Below are 19799 nucleotides of genomic sequence, written 5' to 3' on the forward strand. Positions count from 1 at the left end.
GGTCAAGATCTATCTGCCCTGAAATTTTGAGATGAATTGGACAACCCGTTGATAGGTTGCTGCCCCATAATTGGTAATTTTAAGGAAATTTTGCTGTTTTTGGTTATTATCTTGAATATTATTATAGATAGAGATAAACTGTAAACAGCAAAAATGTTCAGCAAAGTAAGATCTACAAATAAGTCAACTAGACCAAAATGGTCTGTTGATCCCTTTAGGAGTTATTTCCCTTTATAGTCAATTTTTAACCATTTTTCGTAAATCTTAGTGATCTTTTACAAAAATCTTCTCCTCTGAAACTACTGGGTCAAATTAAACCAAACTTGGCCACAATCATCATTGGGGTATCTAGTTTAAAAATTGTGTCCCATGACCCGGCCTACCAACCAAGATGGCCACCATGGCTAAAAATAGAACACAGGGGTGAAATGTAAATTTTGGCTTATAACTCAAAAACCAAAGCATTTAAAGCAAATCTGACATGGGGTAAAATTGTTAATCAGGTCAAGATCTATCTGCCCTGAAATTTTGAGATGAATCAGACAACCTGTTGATAGGTTGCTGCCCCTGAATTGGTAATTTTGAGGAAATTTTGCTGTTTTTGGTTATTATCTTGAATATTATAATAGATAGAGATAAACTGTAAACAGCAAAAATGTTCAGCAAAGTAAGATCTACAAATAAGTATCCCTTTAGGAGTTATTGCCCTTTATAGTCAATTTTTAACCATTTTTCGTAAATCTTAGTCATCTTTTACAAAAATCTTCTCCTCTGAAACTACTGGGCCTAATTAAACCAAACTTGACCACAATCATCATTGGGGTATCTAGTTTAAAAAATGTGTCCGGTGACCCAGCCAACCAACCAAGATGGCTGCCATGGCTAAAAATAGAACATAGGGGTAAAATGCAGTTTTTGGCTTATCACTCAAAAACCAAAGCATTTAGAGCAAATCTGACATCAAGTAAAATTGTTTATCAGGTCAAGATCTATCTGCCCTGAAATTTTGAGATGAATTGGACAACCCGTTGATAGGTTGCTGCCCCATAATTGGTAATTTTAAGGAAATTTTGCTGTTTTTGGTTATTATCTTGAATATTATTATAGATAGAGATAAACTGTAAACAGCAAAAATGTTCAGCAAAGTAAGATCTACAAATAAGTCAACTAGACCAAAATGGTCTGTTGATCCCTTTAGGAGTTATTTCCCTTTATAGTCAATTTTTAACCATTTTTCGTAAATCTTAGTGATCTTTTACAAAAATCTTCTCCTCTGAAACTACTGGGTCAAATTAAACCAAACTTGGCCACAATCATCATTGGGGTATCTAGTTTAAAAATTGTGTCCCATGACCCGGCCTACCAACCAAGATGGCCACCATGGCTAAAAATAGAACACAGGGGTGAAATGTAAATTTTGGCTTATAACTCAAAAACCAAAGCATTTAAAGCAAATCTGACATGGGGTAAAATTGTTAATCAGGTCAAGATCTATCTGCCCTGAAATTTTGAGATGAATCAGACAACCTGTTGATAGGTTGCTGCCCCTGAATTGGTAATTTTAAGGAAATTTGCTGTTTTTGCTTATTATCTTGAATATTATTATAGATAGAGATAAACTGTAAACAGCAAAAATGTTCAGCAAAGTAAGATCTACAAATAAGTCAACAAGACAAAAATGGTCTGTTGATCCCTTTAGGAGTTATTGCCCTTTATAGTCAATTTTTAACCATTTTTCGTAAATCTTAGTCATCTTTTACAAAAATCTTCTCCTCTGAAACTACTGGGCCTAATTAAACCAAACTTGACCACAATCATCATTGGGGTATCTAGTTTAAAAATTGAGTCCGGTGACCAGACCAACCAACCAAGATGGCCGCCATGGCTAAAAATAGAACATAGGGGTAAAATGCAGTTTTTGGCTTATCACTCAAAAACCAAAGCATTTAGAGCAAATCTGACATCAAGTAAAATTGTTTATCAGGTCAAGATCTATCTGCCCTGAAATTTTGAGATGAATTGGACAATCCGTTGATAGGTTGCTGCCCCTGAATTGGTAATTTTAAGGAAATTTTGCTGTTTTTGGTTATTATCTTGAATATTATTATAGATAGAGATAAACTGTAAACATCAATAATGTTAAGCAAAGTAAGATTTACAAATAAGTCAACATGACGGAAATGGTCAATTGACCCCTAAGGAGTTATTGTCCTTTATAGTCAATTTTTAACAATTTTCATAAAATTTGTAAATTTTTACTAACATTTTCCACTGAAACTACTGGGCCAAGTTCATTATAGATAGAGATAATTGTAAGCAGCAAGAATGTTCAGTAAAGTAAGATGTACAAACACATCACCATCACCAAAACACAATTTTGTCATGAATCTATCTGCTTCCTTTGTTTAATATTCACATAGACCAAGGTGAGCGACACAGGCTCTTTAGAGCCTCTAGTTATATTTCCCATACATGAATATATATGGTTTAGGGGTGGGGATCTCGACTGTTATCAAGTTTTTAAACAGGAGGGGGTAGGTAACCCCAGTGACTTCCCCTATATTTTGTTTGATTTGTTATATTGTCATATACATGAACATATATGGTTGAGGGGTGGGGATCTGATCTGTTTCCAAGTTATCAAACAGGAGGGGATAGGGTGACCCTAAGGACTCTCCCTATATTTCATTTGATTAGTTCTTTTGTCCTATACATGAATATATATGGTTTAATTAAAAGGTGGGGATCTCACCTGTTTCCTAGTTCTTAAATAGGAGGGGTGGGGTGACCTCAGGGACAGCCCTATTTCATTTAATTTAGAGGTGAGGATCTAAACTGTTTCCAAGCTGTCAAACAGGAGGGGTGAGGTGACCACAGGGACTCCCCCTATATTACATTTTATTTGTTATATACTCCCATTCATGAGCATATATGGTTAAGGGGTGAGGATCTCGACGCTTTCCAAGTTCTCAAACAGGAATGTGTACAGTGACCATAGGGGCTCCCCCTATAATTCATTTGATTTGTTATATTGTCTCATATATGACTATATATGGTTTAAGGGTGGGGATCTCGACCATTTTCAAATTCTCAAAACAGGAAGAGGTAGTGTGGCCCCATGAACACCTATATTACATATGATTTGTTATATTGTCTCATACATGAATATATATTACTGAGGGGTGGGGATCTCAACCGTTTCCAAGTTCTCAAACAGGAGGGGTGGGGTGACCCCCAGGGACTCCCCCTATATTTCATTTGATTTATTATATTGTCCCATACATGAATATTTATGGTTTAGGGGTGGGGATCTCGACTGTTTCAAAGTTCCCAAAGAGGAAGTTCTCTAAATTCTAGTGTTTATATTAATTTATTTATCATGCATAGATGTATTTTGTCACCTGTCTGGATTTGTTTTAGTACGCCAAAACCCAGAATTACCCTTATCCGCTTCCGGAATCAGTTCCGATATTATAATTGTCTTCTCACGACAGCTATTTTGTTTTCAATGTTGTTTTTATCAGACACGATTTTACTTGAATTAACACATTATTTGTCTGCAATTTTCTGTATAAAGATAGCGGTTGAACAAAATGAACATCCCTGTGATGAATAAAAATGATAAAAATACGTTTTGAGATCGTTTATTTGGAGACTTTAGTAAAAAGGTTTGCAAAGTTATTTTTTTATTTTATTTCTAGTGGTAGGTCCGTCGGGCATGTCGGGTGTAGCTTGTTACCAAGTTGAAAGTCGGACTGCAAAAAAAGAAGGTGGCAGACCTCGGACCACCGCTAATTTGAAAAGATACATAAATTTTGTATAATGATTTAAAATTGCCGCCAATAGCATGAATAGTTGAACTCTACTGATGTAATTGACTACGTATTGATGACAAACAATATTCCTATGACTTTTGCCATTTTGGAAATCTGAACTACTTGTCTTTAGAGATGTTCGGTTATTCGGTTATTAAATATTTCATACATTTATTCTTTGACATCTTAGCCAAAAGCTCCGGGGATAATAAACTACATAAGGATTCCTAATGTGCTCTACTTCCTATGTGCAACTTCAAAACTTTTGGGTGATTTGATGATCATTTAAGGTTTTTCTGGTCATATGTTTTTAAAAGAATTAAAAGCATGAAAAAACTGTCCAATTAGTTATAAATAACATAATATCCGGATAGATAATAACAATGGCATGTATTTCAGCATTTATTGGATAGAACACAAATCCAGAGTGCTCCCATAAGGCAGCTTAACTGCCTAAAAATATCCAGACAATTACAATCATCATGAAAGTCCATGGGCTGTAAGTCTGCCAACATTTTGTCAACCTTAACAAAATAGTATGTTATGAGTATTCTTGCTTTTAACAATCTCAAAACTTACCTAAATGATAGGAAAATTGTTGAAGCAAAGTGCATTAAAATTAATTTCGAATGAAGTGCCATAATAAGCAGAGATTAGTCAAATATTAAGTGGAACTTATTTAATATAATCTAAACTCTGTTAAAATGTTCATGTAAGTACTTCTCAAAATAACCTCAAACTGTGGTTAAACATTTACAACAAATTAATGGGCTATGTGTGCACATTGCATTCACTAATCATAAACTGAAAAGTAGACTTTTTGTTTTAAGTGAAGAGAATGATTTTCCATCTTACTGTATTACAGTATTTAGATTTCATTATTTCTTTAATTTGACTTATGAATTTTAATGCAAGAGCACACCAAATATTTATATGAAATTGATCTGATCATAAGACTGAGTATTTTGTTGACAATGACAAATCAGAAAAGCAACCTTTATATGTCTCACAACATTCCAGCAGACAACAAATAATGAAAGTAAACATTTAGCTTACTTTTTGTAAAATTTATTCAATACACTAATTATTTCAATAAAGTATAACTTTTAATATAGTAAAATACCTTAGCAAACAATTCTTGTTGTTGTCGTAATAATTCTTCTTCTGGAATTCCTAAATTTTCTAATCTTGAGCTTCCTCTTCTTTTCTTTGCAGCTACAGCTTTTGCTTCTTGCATCACACTCATTGCATCTTCTTTGTAATTACCAAAGCCAAGACTATCTAAAGCTAGAGTAATAAATAGAAATATGTAATTAAGATTCAAGTATTCTTCAGGATTGGCTCATATACAGTGTTCTCCCCAGAAATTTTTGATAGCATCACATTTGGCGTAAAAAATAAATTGTATTTTTTTCAATGTGATTTGTCGCGGTGTGGTAATGCTCTATTTCCTTCATGTTATATACATTATTTAAGGAATGACTGTAATATTTTTTCTGTCTATGAAGAAATAACATAAAAAATTTGGTGCACACTGAATAACGCGCGTAGCGGGTTATTTAACAGTGTGCACCACATTTTTTATGTTATTTCGAATAGACAGAAAAAATATTACAGTCATTTCTTATAATTTAATTCTAAATTCCATTTTAAACCGTAGAAAACCATGAAAAACGATTAAATTTGTTTATTACGATTATATTGTTTGTATGCTATAGGCCCTTTTTTAGTGAATAAAATATTCTATTCCACCCTATTCTATATTGTTGATGACATCACGTCACATGACTAAATTACGTCTATGGGCTCATAACAAAATAACGTCAGCCAATCAGAAGATGCGTTACATCCAAAATTAAATTATTGTTTATTACAAAATGTATTATATTGTTTGTATGCTATAGGCCCTTTTTTAGTGAATAAAATATTCTATTCCACCCTATTCTTTGTATCTATATTGTTGAATTCATAACTGAGAATACAATTAAACTAAAACCATGATAACAGTATTTTCAGTTTATGTTTTCTATATTCATTTATAGTTCCAGAATGTATAACATTTGTACATGAATAAGTAGGTAAACTTCAGCAGCTAAAGAAAATATTTTTAAACTGGAACAATATTCTTATTTACCTTCAAAATTATTTCTGACATCCAGAACATTTTCAAATTTTAAATATTTGTCCAATTATAATTACAGATTGTGTAAAATTGTTAATGAAGATCATATCTGCTAATTATGAACTTTAAGGATTCCTGTATTCAAAAATATTTTATCAAGGATTGATGGGATTTTTCATGTCTAATTAAAAATATTCCCTACATACATATATTCAGGTCAATGTTAAATAAACAACAAATTCAATAGATAGAACATTTGATAATGAGTTTCAAAAAAAATACAAGGAGCAAAGTTATGTACAGTACATGTAGGAGTGAGGAAACCAACAAATTTGTAAAGTTATAAAGGGACATAACTCTAATGAGTGATTCACTCCAAATTTGACTCCAGTATAGGAGTTTGGGTTTTAGCATTGTATACGAGTTTCAGAAAATTTGCATGAGGCAAACAGTTTGCATGTGCAGAAAGAAAATAAATGTATTTTTTTAAGTTATAAAAGGGCATAACTCTGGAACAGAAAGTGACTAACTGCACAAATCTAACTAAATCAGATGCAAGATTTGGTTTCTCAGCATTATGTTTGGCTTTCATAAAAATTGGATGAGGAGAACCTAAGTTTGAGTGCTGAAGCTTAAATCCAACATAATAGTTCACCTAGTAACACATGTTCTGGTGATATTGTCTTTTTCTGTTGCTTGTTACATATTTCATTAGCTTCTGATGAGACCAGATGAATGAATTCTGTACAACAGTTTAGTATTAGTTCCCTTGCATCATTAGCCACTCTAATGTTAGGAATGAGTTCTTTTATCATTTTATTTAATGCAGCCCTGGGTATAGACAATTCATCATCTTCTCTGTTAGCTTCTGCCATTTTCTAATTTATCATTCTTCAACAAACTTCATATCTATTTATCTAAAAAGAAAGAAAAGATATATAAGTAGATTCTTCTTGGCAATGCATAAATACTGAACAATTTTAATAATATATAAACTTTATAAAATGTGGAAAATATCCTTTAGTGATTGTCATTATACTCCAACAAGTACACAGTATATGTATACTAACAATATTTTGTCATTTAACACTGTATAATATAAAACGATTCTAAAACTCAACTTGTCTATTGTGAGGGTGGTAAAGGGTTATTTTCTTGCAATGTGATCGCCATTTTTTATAACATGTTCAACATGCATGTTTTTACTTTTTTATTTGACGTTCAGTCGTGCAAGACAGATGCCTCGTTCAACATGTTCTGCATTTCTAATTTTATGTGCATTCTGATTTTCAAATGCTTATTATGCCTGCTCTGTATTTAAAAAAAAAATGTCAAATACTAGGCAGGGTTGTCAAGAAAAAAATGATTGAATTTTGTGTTCTTGATGAGATCTGATAAGGCTGAGAGGCCTATGATGTTGTTCCCTTATTTTGCAAATTGCTTTTTAAAAGTTCAGAATATCTTATATATACTTTTTTAAAAGCCGTAAATTATTTATAACATAAATGTGTATACTAAATAGGGAATATTAAGTAAAACAGAGAGTTTATATATACAAGAGGACAGTGACTCAGTCACAAAAGGTTTACATCAAAGTCTAAGAGACAATATGATATCAATAAAATTCCAATAAAATCCAATGACGATTTTGACACAAATAGGGTTGGAAATTAATAATATAACAATTATAGTCTATGTTAGTCCTAGATTACTAAGTAGATAATTGCCCGTCTAAAATAGATGCGCTGCTTCGTCCCCTCTGGTGCCAACGGACGGCCCTGGAATTATATAAATCGGGCATCAATTTGTTCATTTTTCATTTATTTCTTCATTTATGTAAGTTTCACCTACCTGCCACCCTTTATTTTCTCTTTTTAGACAGTTTTCACAGTGACCCATTGATTCAGACATTTTTACAGTTATTTTCAAATGCATGGAAGTTAAATTACGAGAGATTTCGCGACCTCGAGACTCAAATATGCAAATGTTTATACTTTTTTCACCTCCTTTATAGGGGATCGTTATTTAACATTTAGTAGTCAACCATGATTTTTCACCTCCTTCACAGGAGATCAGTATTAAGCATTTAGTGCCAACCACGATCACATTCGGAAGCTCTTAGATATTAACATTGATGGCATCGTTAATGAGGGAGGTGTTAGATTATATATTCATATTGACCTAAGGTCATATCATTTCTCATAGTCCATTGTGCCTAAGTTTTTTCTCGTGATCACATGACAGTAGTTGAAATGCAAGAACCGGTGGGTCACTGTGAAAACTGTCTAAATATGAGAAAATAAAGGGTGGCAGGTAGGTGAAACTTACATAAATGAAGAGATAAACTAGAGGCTCTCAAGAGCCTGTGTCACTCACCTGTTACTGATGTCGGCCATCTTGGTTGGTAGGCAGGGCTCATTAGACACTTTTTTAAAATAGATACCCTAGTAATGATTGTGGCCAAGTTTGGTTAAATTTGGCCAATAGTTTTAGAAAAGAAGATTTTTGTACAAGTTACAAAAATGACGAAAAGTTGTTCAATATTGACTATAAAGGACAATAACTCCTTAAGGGGTTCTCTGACAATTTTGGTCATGTTTGACTTATTTGTAGATCTTACTTTGATGAACAATATTGCTGTTTACAGTTTATCTCTATCTATAATAGTATTCAAAATAATAACCAAAAACTGCAAAATTTCCTTAAAATTACCAATTTTAGGGCAGCAACCCAACAACTGTTGTAGGATTCACCTGAAAATTTGTGAGGGGATTGATCTTATCCTGATGGACATTTAAATCTTTCTTAAAAGATTTGCCCTAAATGTCTTGGTTTCGAAGAAATAAAGCAAAAACTGCATTTTACCACTATGTTATAATTTTAGCCATGTCGGCCATTTTGTTTGGTAGGTGGGGTCATCGGACACATTTTTTAAAGTATATACCACAATTATGATTGTGGCCAAGTTAGTTTAAATTTGGCTGAGTAGTTTCAGAGAAGAAGATTTTTGTACAAGTTACAAAAAAGTTGTTAAAATTGACTATAAAGGGCAATAACTCCTTAAGGGGTTGACTGACAATTTTGGTCATGTTAACTTATTTGTAGGTCTTATTTTGCTGAACATTATTGCTGTAACAGTTTATCTCTATCTATAATAGTATTCAAAATAATAACCAACCAGGTGTTCCGCAGGGCGCAGCTTTATACGACCGCAGAGGTCGAACCCTGAACAGTTGGGGCAAGTATGGACAAAACATTCAAGCATGATACAGCTCTGAACTTGGATTGTGATCAAATTTTTGACATTATATGGGTTTTTTACACAAAAACAAATGTCAAGATTTTACAAATCAATTAAAGATTTCTTCTTCAAACTTATTTAAATCTAAAATTAAATAGTTGACACAGAATAGGTTTCTGACACAGAATGAATGTGGACTAATGAACTTAAAATTATTTTTTTTTGCCTTTGAGCAATTCACTATGCTGTTGAATATTAATCCTCTCAAAAATATGTTTGAAGAAATTTTCTTTTTATTTATGAAATCTGAAATGAGAAAAATTTAACCCCCCCCCCCCTCTCATTTTTTTTTTCACATCCCCCTTTCCCTTTTTCCAAAACTGATATCAATTCAAATTTCTAATGGAGTTTGCAACAATAACTACTCTTAAATACATCATAAAATATTAAAATGTAAAATAAAGTGCTTGTTATCACTGAATGGTAAAGATTGGTTGGTAGTAAAAGTAAATATACATTGTATATTGTATAAAACAATGATTTAAGTTGATTCAACTACTATTCTGAACAAAGAAAGATAACTCCAATTGAAAATTTCTTGCTATTGCACAATATTGTGCAATTAGATATTTCTTACTATTGCGCAATACTGTGTAATTGAAAATATTTGCTATTGCACAATACTGTGCAATTGAAGATTTCTTGCTATTGCTGAATACTGTGCAATTGAAAATTTCTTGCTATTGCTCAATACTTAATTTAATAATTTTGGATCCTGATTTGAACCAACTTGAAAACTGGGTCCATAATCAAAAATCTAAGTACATGTTTAGATTCAGCATATCAAAGAACCTCAAGGATTCAATTTTTGTTAAAATCAAACTAAGTTTAATTTTGGACCCTTTGGACCTTAATCTAGACCAATTTGAAAACGGGACCAAAACTTAAGAATCTACATACACAGTTAGATTCGGCATATCAAAGAACCCCAATTATTCAATTTTTGATGAAATCAAACAAAGTTCAATTTTGGACCCTTTGGGCCCCTTATTCCTAAACTGTTAGGACCAAAACTCCCAAAATAAAACCCAACCTTCCTTTTATGGTCATAAACCTTGTGTTTAAATTTCATAGATTTCTATTTACTTATACTAAAGTTATGGTGCGAAAACCAAGACTAATGCTTATTTGGGCCCCTTTTTGGCCCCTAATTCCTAAACTGTTGAGACCTCAACTCCCAAAATCGATCCAAACCTTCCTTTTGTGGTCATAAACCTTGTGTTTACATTTCATTGATTTCTATTTACTTATACTAAAGTTATTGTGCGAAAACCAAGAATAATGCTTATTTGGGCCCTTTTTTAGCCCCTAATTCCTAAACTGTTGGAATTAAACATCCCAAAATCAATCCCATCCTTCCTTTTGTAGTCATAAACCTTGTGTTAAAATTTCATAGATTTCTATTTTCTTAAACTAAAGTTATAGTGCGAAAACCAAGAAAATGCTTATTTGGGCCCTTTTTGGCCCCTAATTCCTAAAATATTGGGACCAAAACTCCCAAAATCAATCCCAACCTTCCTTTTGTGGTCACAAACCTTGTGTCAAAATTTCATAGATGTCTATTCACTTTTACTAAAGTTAGAGTGCGAAAACTAAAAGTATTCGGACAACGACGACGATGCCGACGACGCAGACGACGACGCCAACATCATACCAATATACGACCAAAAAATTTTCAATTTTTGCGGTCATATAAAAACTGCAAAATTTTCTTAAAATTACCAATTCAGGGGCAGCAACCCAACAACAGGTTATCCGATTCGTCTGAAAATTTCAGGGCAGATAGATCTTGACCTGATCAACAATTTTACCCAAGTCAGATTTGCTCTAAATGCTTTGGTTTTAAAGATATAAGCCAAAATATACATTTTACCCCTGTGTTCTATTTTTAGCCATGGCAGCCATCTTGGTTTGATGGCCAGGTCATAGGACACATTTTTTAAACTAGATACCCCAAGGATGATTGTGGCCAAGTGTGATTAAATTTGGCCCAGTAGTTTCAGAGGAGAAGATTTTTGTAAAAGTTTACGGACCCCAGACCACGGACGACGGACGCCAAGTGATGAGAAAAGCTCACTTGACCTTTCAGGTCAGGTGAGCTAATAAAAAATGAACAAATTGATACCCGATTTATATAATTCCAAGGCCGTCTGTTGGCACCAGAAGCGAAGAAGCAGCGCATCTATTTTGGATGGGCAAATATCCATTTTTGATATGGGACAAGCTCTGACGTCCCATGGCCCCAGCTTGTCTGGCAAAACATCCGTTGGATGTCAGAGTAATCAAAGACCAAGTCTATGTATGAAGTCAATACAGGATACACTGACCCAAAGAAGTATATCTACCTAGGACTTCGTCCTCTGTCAATATACTTCTTTCAGGTCAATATTTCCTCCTGTGATATCATCTTCAATTTGTTGAAGGTGATCACTATATGTTAGAATAGAATAGAAAATAGAGAATACATCCTTGTAGCGACCTCAGGGTAACACGAATGACCGAATAACACTGTTATTATCCTAATAAAACATAGAATAGAACATGGCGGCCAATGTGATGTCTGTGGTCACCATGTTGGACGTACACACTAAATTTTAAAAGTTTGTTATGAACTAATCTTCTTTCTACAGTCAGGGGACTTACTGAAATAAGTGATTTTTAAATCACTTATTTGAGTAGCAAATTCAAAGTTTTGTCACAAATTGGGATTTTGTAGTTTTTTCAAAATTTTAAACACATAGGTTTAAATAATATCTTTTAATTAGTAAAATTGAAAAAAATGAACTTTTTGCTTCTTTTAAGTAGTAAGGTTTATGCCTTTGATGCTATCATTTAGCTGAAAATTCTATTTTAGTTGAAAAAATGCTATAATAATGGCTTTACATAATGAACTGATACTTTCATAACAGATTTTTCCAGGCAGTGGGAGTATTTTTCCTGTAAAGTTCAAGGTTTCATCTTTCAGATTATGTAATAAAATTCTACTGTTCGCGATAAAAATTTCACTGTTCGCAGGTGTTGAAATTAGTGGGGGTTATTAAAATAATGATACTTAAATAAGTGATTTTTGGGAAGGAAATTGAGGTATGATACTTAAACAAGTGATTTTAATGTCATTATCCTAGATTCAGTACAAGGTCATCACCTGAAATGACCTGGTCATCCTAAACAACACAGATGTTGGTTCTGATAAGTTTAGAAACATAATTAGTCCCTGGATCATTTGTATTCTTTATTTAAAGCTACAATAAGATTAAATCACTTCTTCTAGTGATTAATTTGTACTACTTAAATAGGTGATTATTAAAGAAAGACAACTCTTACTTCCAACTTTTATGGAAATAATGTTACTTAAACCAGTGATTTAGAAAATCACTCATTAAGTAAGTATAAATCATTTATAAGTTATGAAATACATTGATAATATACTATAATTTAATGATCAATGTTTAAAAGTCACCAATATGTGGTAATATTAAAAATTTCAAGTGTTATTCAGTCTTTACAAGTGTAATTTGGATATTAACAGTGTTATTCGGTCATTCGAGGTACTGTCGACCTCATACAAAGGCTATAATTGTATGGTATTGCAAATATGCAAAATGGCTACAATACCAACTGTATCCCCAAACAATTATAGCATATGCCTTATTATTACAAAGATATGTATAATGAACTATAAAATATACATTTTACATGTTTGTTTTGATTTCCACAGTTGCTTCGAGTTTGATATTTTGCCATTACGTTCTTGTTTGTCAATCGCTCGTTTGGATTTATATAAAGCATTCATTCATTGTTGGGATATATTTCGTTAACATACATTAGAGTTCTATATTCTTACAAGGGCTTTGTTAAAATAGTACGTTGCAATCAATGAAACATTTCTTTCTTTCCTTCTGTTTAGGAAGAGAAGGGAGGTAATTAGAAAATTATAAATGTGTAATCAATTTCGGCTTTTGTTTCCGGATTTTACGAGGTCTCGGTCACCCCAACTCCCACTCCAACTTTGTAAAATAAGATAGACCTACCAGAGACATAGATACTCATTATATATATGTCTCTGAACCTACTTTGACAAAAATAGAACATTTGATGTTATTGTTTACTAAAAAAAACCAGGAACATATATATATTAACAGTTAGATATACTGTTCCCAGAACAAACAAAATCCAGAAATGAGAAACTTTTGTTGCAAGAGAAATATATTGTATCTGATTTTATGCCCTTTATGGGCCCTGTAATTTGGAAAATAAAAATCATGTTTCTATTCTATTCTATTCTATTCAGGCCATTTTGAGCAAAAATTTAATTGTCTACCGATTTTGCATTAAAAATTTATGCGCCCCATGGTATACTTCTTTAAGGATTGTATCTTTTTTTCAAAGCTAAACATATTGACATTTTATAGAAAATCTTCAGCATTTCCCTATATACACAAAGGAGGTTAATTATCACGTTATCATGTATACCTCCCAGTGGCGTAGCTGGGTCATTTTTACGTGTACGCCCGAACCTTGGCGAGGGATATGAGGGGTGTCAACCGCTCAATGTTAAAGCACCTGCTGGTAGTGGGTTCGAAAGGGACGAAGCCCCCGAAAGCTATCGAGAATGAGATACCGTAATGATTCCTGTCAGTAAAAAATCATTGATAGCAACATACTTTTGAATCCGTAAATGGTTTGTTTGTTTTGGTTAAATCTTGTAATATGTTAACTTATTCATCGTGTTAAACTGGAAGCTAGCCTAATGGTCATTGGTTTTACAGAAAACGTCCAAACCAATATTACTTTTAAATAAGTTTAAATGGTGCCGTGAGTGAGCATACAATCCACAAAAGCACCTTTTAATGAACACGAAAAAAAAATATTTCTAAGAGGTGCAATATAAAAAAACTTCTGGAACACCTAGGATTTCTTCCCACAAAAAGTGAATCAATTTATCGTTCCTTTAAAGGGATTTAAAAAAAATCTAAAATTTTCTTTTGATATTTTTTTTCTTGATCTGGAATATTTCACGACAATCTATGAAGGTTTATAAATTGAGCATGTAAAACAATTAATTGCGTAAAGAAGAGTCCGGCTATCCTGCTGTCTATCAGAAAAGAATAGAAAATTAACGAAAAAAATGCTTTCAAAATTTTAGCTTTAGAAATAAGTAATAGAAAAAAAAGCTTCTTCGGCATTTTCATAAAATTCGATGAAGGTTCGACAAGTAGTTAATGTAATTGAGAAATAACAAAATGTAAGCCCAAACTGCGACCACTTATTAATTGCAGAAAGAAATACATTTTGTCCTTAAAATGCGGGAAAATTAAAGATATAATTGCATTATTATATTGCTCTGAATACTCTCTTGTTCATAAACAGTTTCTGTCCAACTTTCGTAAAATTTCACGGAAAGTCATTCAAAAGACTTTATCCACATTCGGAACCTAAATGTTGTCTCGCTTTTGGGACATAAATCACTGGCTCGACAAAAATACAAACAGCATATCGAATCTGAGCAGATAGTGAATTGCTTTAAATATAAGAAAAGTACGTAGAATTCATAGTAGATTCAGACTTTTACCAAAGATTCGAACAAATATATTAAATGATTTATTTGAGTAAATTTAGTCCCTTTTTATTCAAAATTACAATCCATTGAAAAAAGAAGCACAAGGCTGATGTGCTTTTGACCAGTTTTTCTTATTCTATGTCGAATATTTGTTTTATTTTAAAAATTCAAGTGTACGCCCGGGCGTTTTGACGTAAACGTAGCTACGCGCATGAATGAAATACAGGGGGAGTCCCTGGGGTCACCCCACCACTCCTGTTTGGGAACTTTGAAACAGTCGAGATCCCCACCCCTAAACCATATATATTTATGTATGGGACAATATAATAAATCGAATGAAATATAGGGGGAGTCCCTGTGGGTCATCCCACCCCTCCTGTTTGAGAACTTGGAAACGGTCGAGATCCCCACCCCTAAACCATATCATGAAAATTATTCATGTATGGGACAATATAACAAATCAATATGAAATATAGGTGGAGTTCGTGGGGCCACTCTACCCCTTCCTGTTTGAGAATTTGAAAACGGTTGAGATCCCCTCCATAAACCATATATATATTCATGTATTGGACAATATAATAAATCAAATGAATTATAGGGGGAGTCCCTAGGGTCACTGCACCCTCATGTTTGAGAACTTGGAAACAGTCGAGATCCTCACCACGTAACCATATATACTCATGTATGGGACTAAATAACAAATCAATAAAATATAGGGGAAGTCCCTGTGGTCACCCCAACCCTCCTGTTGTTTGAGAACTTGGAAATAGTCGAGATCATAGCCTTAAATTAAACCATATATTTTCATGTATGGGAAAAAAGAACAAATCAAATGAAATATAGGGAGAGTCCTAAGGGTCACCCCTATCCAATCCTGTTTGATAACTTGGAAACAGATGAGATCCCAACCCCTCAACCATATATATTCATGTATTGGACAATATAACAAATCAAATGAAATATAGGGGAAGTCACTGGGGTCCCCCACCCCTAAACCATATATATTCATATATGGGACAATATAACAAATCAAATGAAAAATAGGGGTAGTCCCTAGGGTCACTCACACCCTCTTGTGTGTGTTTTGAGAACTTGTAAAAGATTGAGATACCAACTCCTAAACCATATTCATTCCTGTTTGTCATTTCAAAAAGATTGAATGACATACAAGGTCAATCTCATAGGCGTCACATATGCATATCAATTTGCTAGACCTAACACCTGTCATTTTATTCCGAACTTAGACATCATGGACTTGGGTTGAAGGTGGGAGTCATTTACATTTACTATGAACAGGTCAGTCAGACCTCACTATTGATCCCTGTAGTAGTAAACATTTGTGTCTGATTTGTGTCTCATAACTTTTGTACTGTAGAACACAAACTCAGTTTTCTTTCCAGGGAATTCGAAGCAAGTCCATTCATATTTTACAAGCTCGTACTAAAGTCAACTTAAAATACAAACAGTCAACTAATACGAACAATTACGATCAACTAGAAGAACTGCAATCATTGCGAATTTGTACCACTGCTGACTCGAGACTCATGACCATGAAAAAAATATACTTGATATATACGTTGCTATTGAAAACCTTGATAAAATATGAATTATTTGCCTTAATGATTAATTCATTAAATGAACATAAATGTACAATTATATATGAATGTTTAATGTTTGTTCTTTTAAATCTTTAAAAAAAAAATGAAGCAATATTGCCACAGTTTTCATAATTATGTTTGACTTGGTTTTTGGTTAACTGCCTACAGTGCTTACAGCGCTTTGATTTTTAATTAGTTGCTTGGTGACAAGATATCATGGGGAACATTATCAAACCTACCTACCTACCTATGTAGTCCTTTTTATGCCCGGAGTTACATAAGGCAAAGACTAGATCTTTCTAATCATATCTGGTGTGCACAAGGATAATAGTTACGCTGAACGGTGCCCACTGGTCACCCTATAAATAGTACTCTTCTGTGTAGTAATATTGGTGTTCTAAAAATAGAAAACTAAAAATAGACCATTCTTCTTTCTATTTAGCAATACACCATATATCTAGAGCCTGTCACCGTCTGTATTATCTGTAAGTAAAATCAACATACCGAGCAATTGAATACAACGAATAACACAAACTTAAGTTTAATTAAGTCATTCAAAGCAAAATATTCGTTTCATCCATTTTGCATGATTTGTCATTTGTGATGACACGTTTTTTTGAATGTTCGAATCACAGACTAGAAGGAAATCTTCTTTTTTCAGAAGTCCCCAGAAAATGGAGATGAGAGTGGTATGTATGCATTTAATTTATTGTATAAAACCTTTAATATGATGGAAACATACACTATGTTTATATAATGCTGCAACTATTATTCTTTTTGAACTTAAAACTTGCAATCGTTTCTGGTAAAATGGCCACTTAGGCTTGATTTAACAAATCATTTTTATGTTTCTTGATTACCTTACACAAATATAGAATTTGATTACATGTGGTCATCTTAACCAGAAATGGGATTTGTTAACATCTGTTAAACTTTATATGTTAGAATGGGGTAACTTCTGGTCACCTTATGTTAATATTAGATTTGGTGACTTCTGGTCACCTTATGTAAATATTGGATTTGGTTACCTCTGGTCACCTTATGCAGATTTCAGATTTGGTCATCTCTGGTAATTAACATTTACATACAACTAGTTGATGTTTTTCATATCATTTGTAGAAAGTTTGAGACGATCAAAGAAAGAGAAAAAAGAAGAAGAACAGGTTTGATATACATTTTGGGTTCAACAAGAATATAGAATATTATTACATTAAGTTTAATATATCGATAAAACTTTACACAATGAACATTATCTTTCATGATCATCTACAAACAAATCAAAGAAAAATCCTTGATCTTTCAAATATTGCCAAGAGCATGAACAGTCGATAATTTAGTCAATATTTCTACTTATCCTCATCAGATACTTTTGGATAAATGAAATTGAATTTACTAATACAATTATCATATGTTTATCTTCTTTTTTCAGAACTCCTCAGAAAATGTAGATGAGAGTGGTATGTATGCATTTTATTTATTGTATTAAACCTTTAATATGATGGAAACATACACTATGCTTATATAATGCTGCAACTATTCATCTTTTTGAACTTAATACTTGCAATCGTTTCTAGTAAAATGGCCACTTAGGCTTGATTGAACAAATCATTTTTGTTTCTTGATTACCTTACACAAATATTTAATTTGATTACATGTGGTCATCTTAACCAGAAATGGGATTTGATAACCTTTGGTGGCCTTAACATGCTAGAATGGGGTAACTTCTGGTCACCTTATTCATATATTGGATTTGGTGACCTCTGGTCACCTTTTGTTAATATTGGATTTGAAGACCTCTGGTAATATAAGATTAAGTTACCTCTGGTCACCTTATTTATATATTAGATTTGGTGACCTCTGGTCACCTTATGTTAATATTGGATTTGGTTATCTCTGGTCACCTTATGTTTATATTGGATTTGGTTATCTCTGGTCAACTTATGTTTAAATTGGATTTGGTTACCTCTGGTCACTTTATGTTAATATTAAATTTGGTGACCCTGGTCACCTTATGTAAATATTGGATTTGGTTACCTCTGGTCACCTTATGCAGATTTCAGATTTGGTCATCTCTGGTAATTAACATTTACATACAACTAGTTGATGTTTTTCATATCATTTGTAGAAAGTTTGAGACAATGAAAGAGAGAGAAAAAAAGAAGAAGAACAGGTTTGATATACATTATTGGTTCAACAAGAATATAGAATATTATAACATTAAGTTTAATATACCGATAAAACTTTACACAATGAACATTATCTTTCATGATCATCTACAAACAAAGCAAAGAAAAATACTTGATCTTTCAAACATTGCCAAGAGCATTGCCAGTTGCTAATTAAGTAAAATAATACTGATCCTCATAAGATACTTTTGGATAAATAAAATTGAATTTACTAATACAATTATCCTATATTTATCTTTTTTTTTTCAGAAGTTTTCAGAAAATGTAGATGAGAGTGGTATGTATGCATTTAATTAATTGTGTCAAACCTTTAATATGATGAAAACATACACTATGTTTATATAATGCTGCAACTATTATTCTTTTTGAACTTAAATCTTGCAATCGTGACTGGTAAAATGGCCACTTAGGCTTGATTGAACAAATCATTTTTTTGTTTCTTGATTACCTTACATAAATATTTAATTTGATTACATGTGGTCATCTTAATCAGAAATGGGATATGTTAACCTCTGGTGGCCTTAACATGCTAGAATTGGGTACCTTCTGGTCACCTTATTCATATATTGGATTTGATGACCTCTGGTCACCTTATGTAAATATTGGATTTGGTGACCTCTGGTCACCTTATGTTAATATTAGATTTGGTGACCTCTGGCCACCTTATGTTAATATTGGATTTGGTTACCTCATGCTGAATTCAGATTTGGTTACCTCTTGTCATCAAAACATAAGTCGTGTTATGTTTTTTATCATTTGTAGGAAATGTAAGACAATCGAAGAGAGGAAAAAAGGAACAAGAACAAGAACAGGTTTGATATGCATTACTGCATGTTACATTAAAAATATTAATTACACTCAACAGAATGAACATTGTCTATCCTGATCTTTTAAAAAACAAATCTTAGAAAATCATTGACCTTGCAAACATTGCTAAGAGTATTGACAGTTGATAATTTAGTCAATTTTTATTTATCCAATAAGATAGTTTTGGATAAATAGAATTGAATTTACTAATACAAATATCATTTGTTTATCTTCTTTTTTCAGAAGTACTCAGAAAATGTAGATGAAAGTGGTATGTATGCATTTAATTTGTTATATATAATTCTTATATATGATGGATAAGTACATCAAGTGTGTATGATACTGAAACTATAATTCTATTTGAACTTAAAACTTGTTATCGATAGCTGTAAAATGGCTACTTCGGTTTG

At 32.7% G+C, this 19799-nt stretch overlaps 1 protein-coding gene and 1 long non-coding RNA gene across 2 annotated transcripts in view; one reads left to right on the forward strand and one right to left on the reverse strand.

Annotated features, from left to right (window-relative positions):
* Positions 1 to 13170, reverse strand: part of LOC139512605 (protein Dr1-like) — a 32785-nt gene extending 19615 nt beyond the window's left edge. The window contains exons 1-3 of the mRNA XM_071300329.1: positions 13083 to 13170; positions 6593 to 6854; positions 4939 to 5102 (exon numbers count right to left, since the gene is read on the reverse strand). Of these exons, the coding sequence (XP_071156430.1) occupies positions 4939 to 5102; positions 6593 to 6812 (384 nt within the window). The 5' untranslated portion in view covers positions 6813 to 6854; positions 13083 to 13170. The remainder of the gene's footprint in view (positions 1 to 4938; positions 5103 to 6592; positions 6855 to 13082) is intronic.
* A 4225-nt stretch (positions 13171 to 17395) lies between these two features.
* LOC139510633 (uncharacterized) lies at positions 17396 to 18599 on the forward strand. The gene is made up of 3 exons (XR_011661939.1): positions 17396 to 17559; positions 17826 to 17853; positions 18522 to 18599. It is a non-coding gene; the product is annotated as an uncharacterized lncRNA (long non-coding RNA).
* Positions 18600 to 19799: the final 1200 nt, after the last annotated feature.

Source organism: Mytilus edulis, chromosome 2, assembly GCF_963676685.1.
Source record: "Mytilus edulis chromosome 2, xbMytEdul2.2, whole genome shotgun sequence".
Classification (NCBI taxonomy): domain Eukaryota; kingdom Metazoa; phylum Mollusca; class Bivalvia; order Mytilida; family Mytilidae; genus Mytilus; species Mytilus edulis.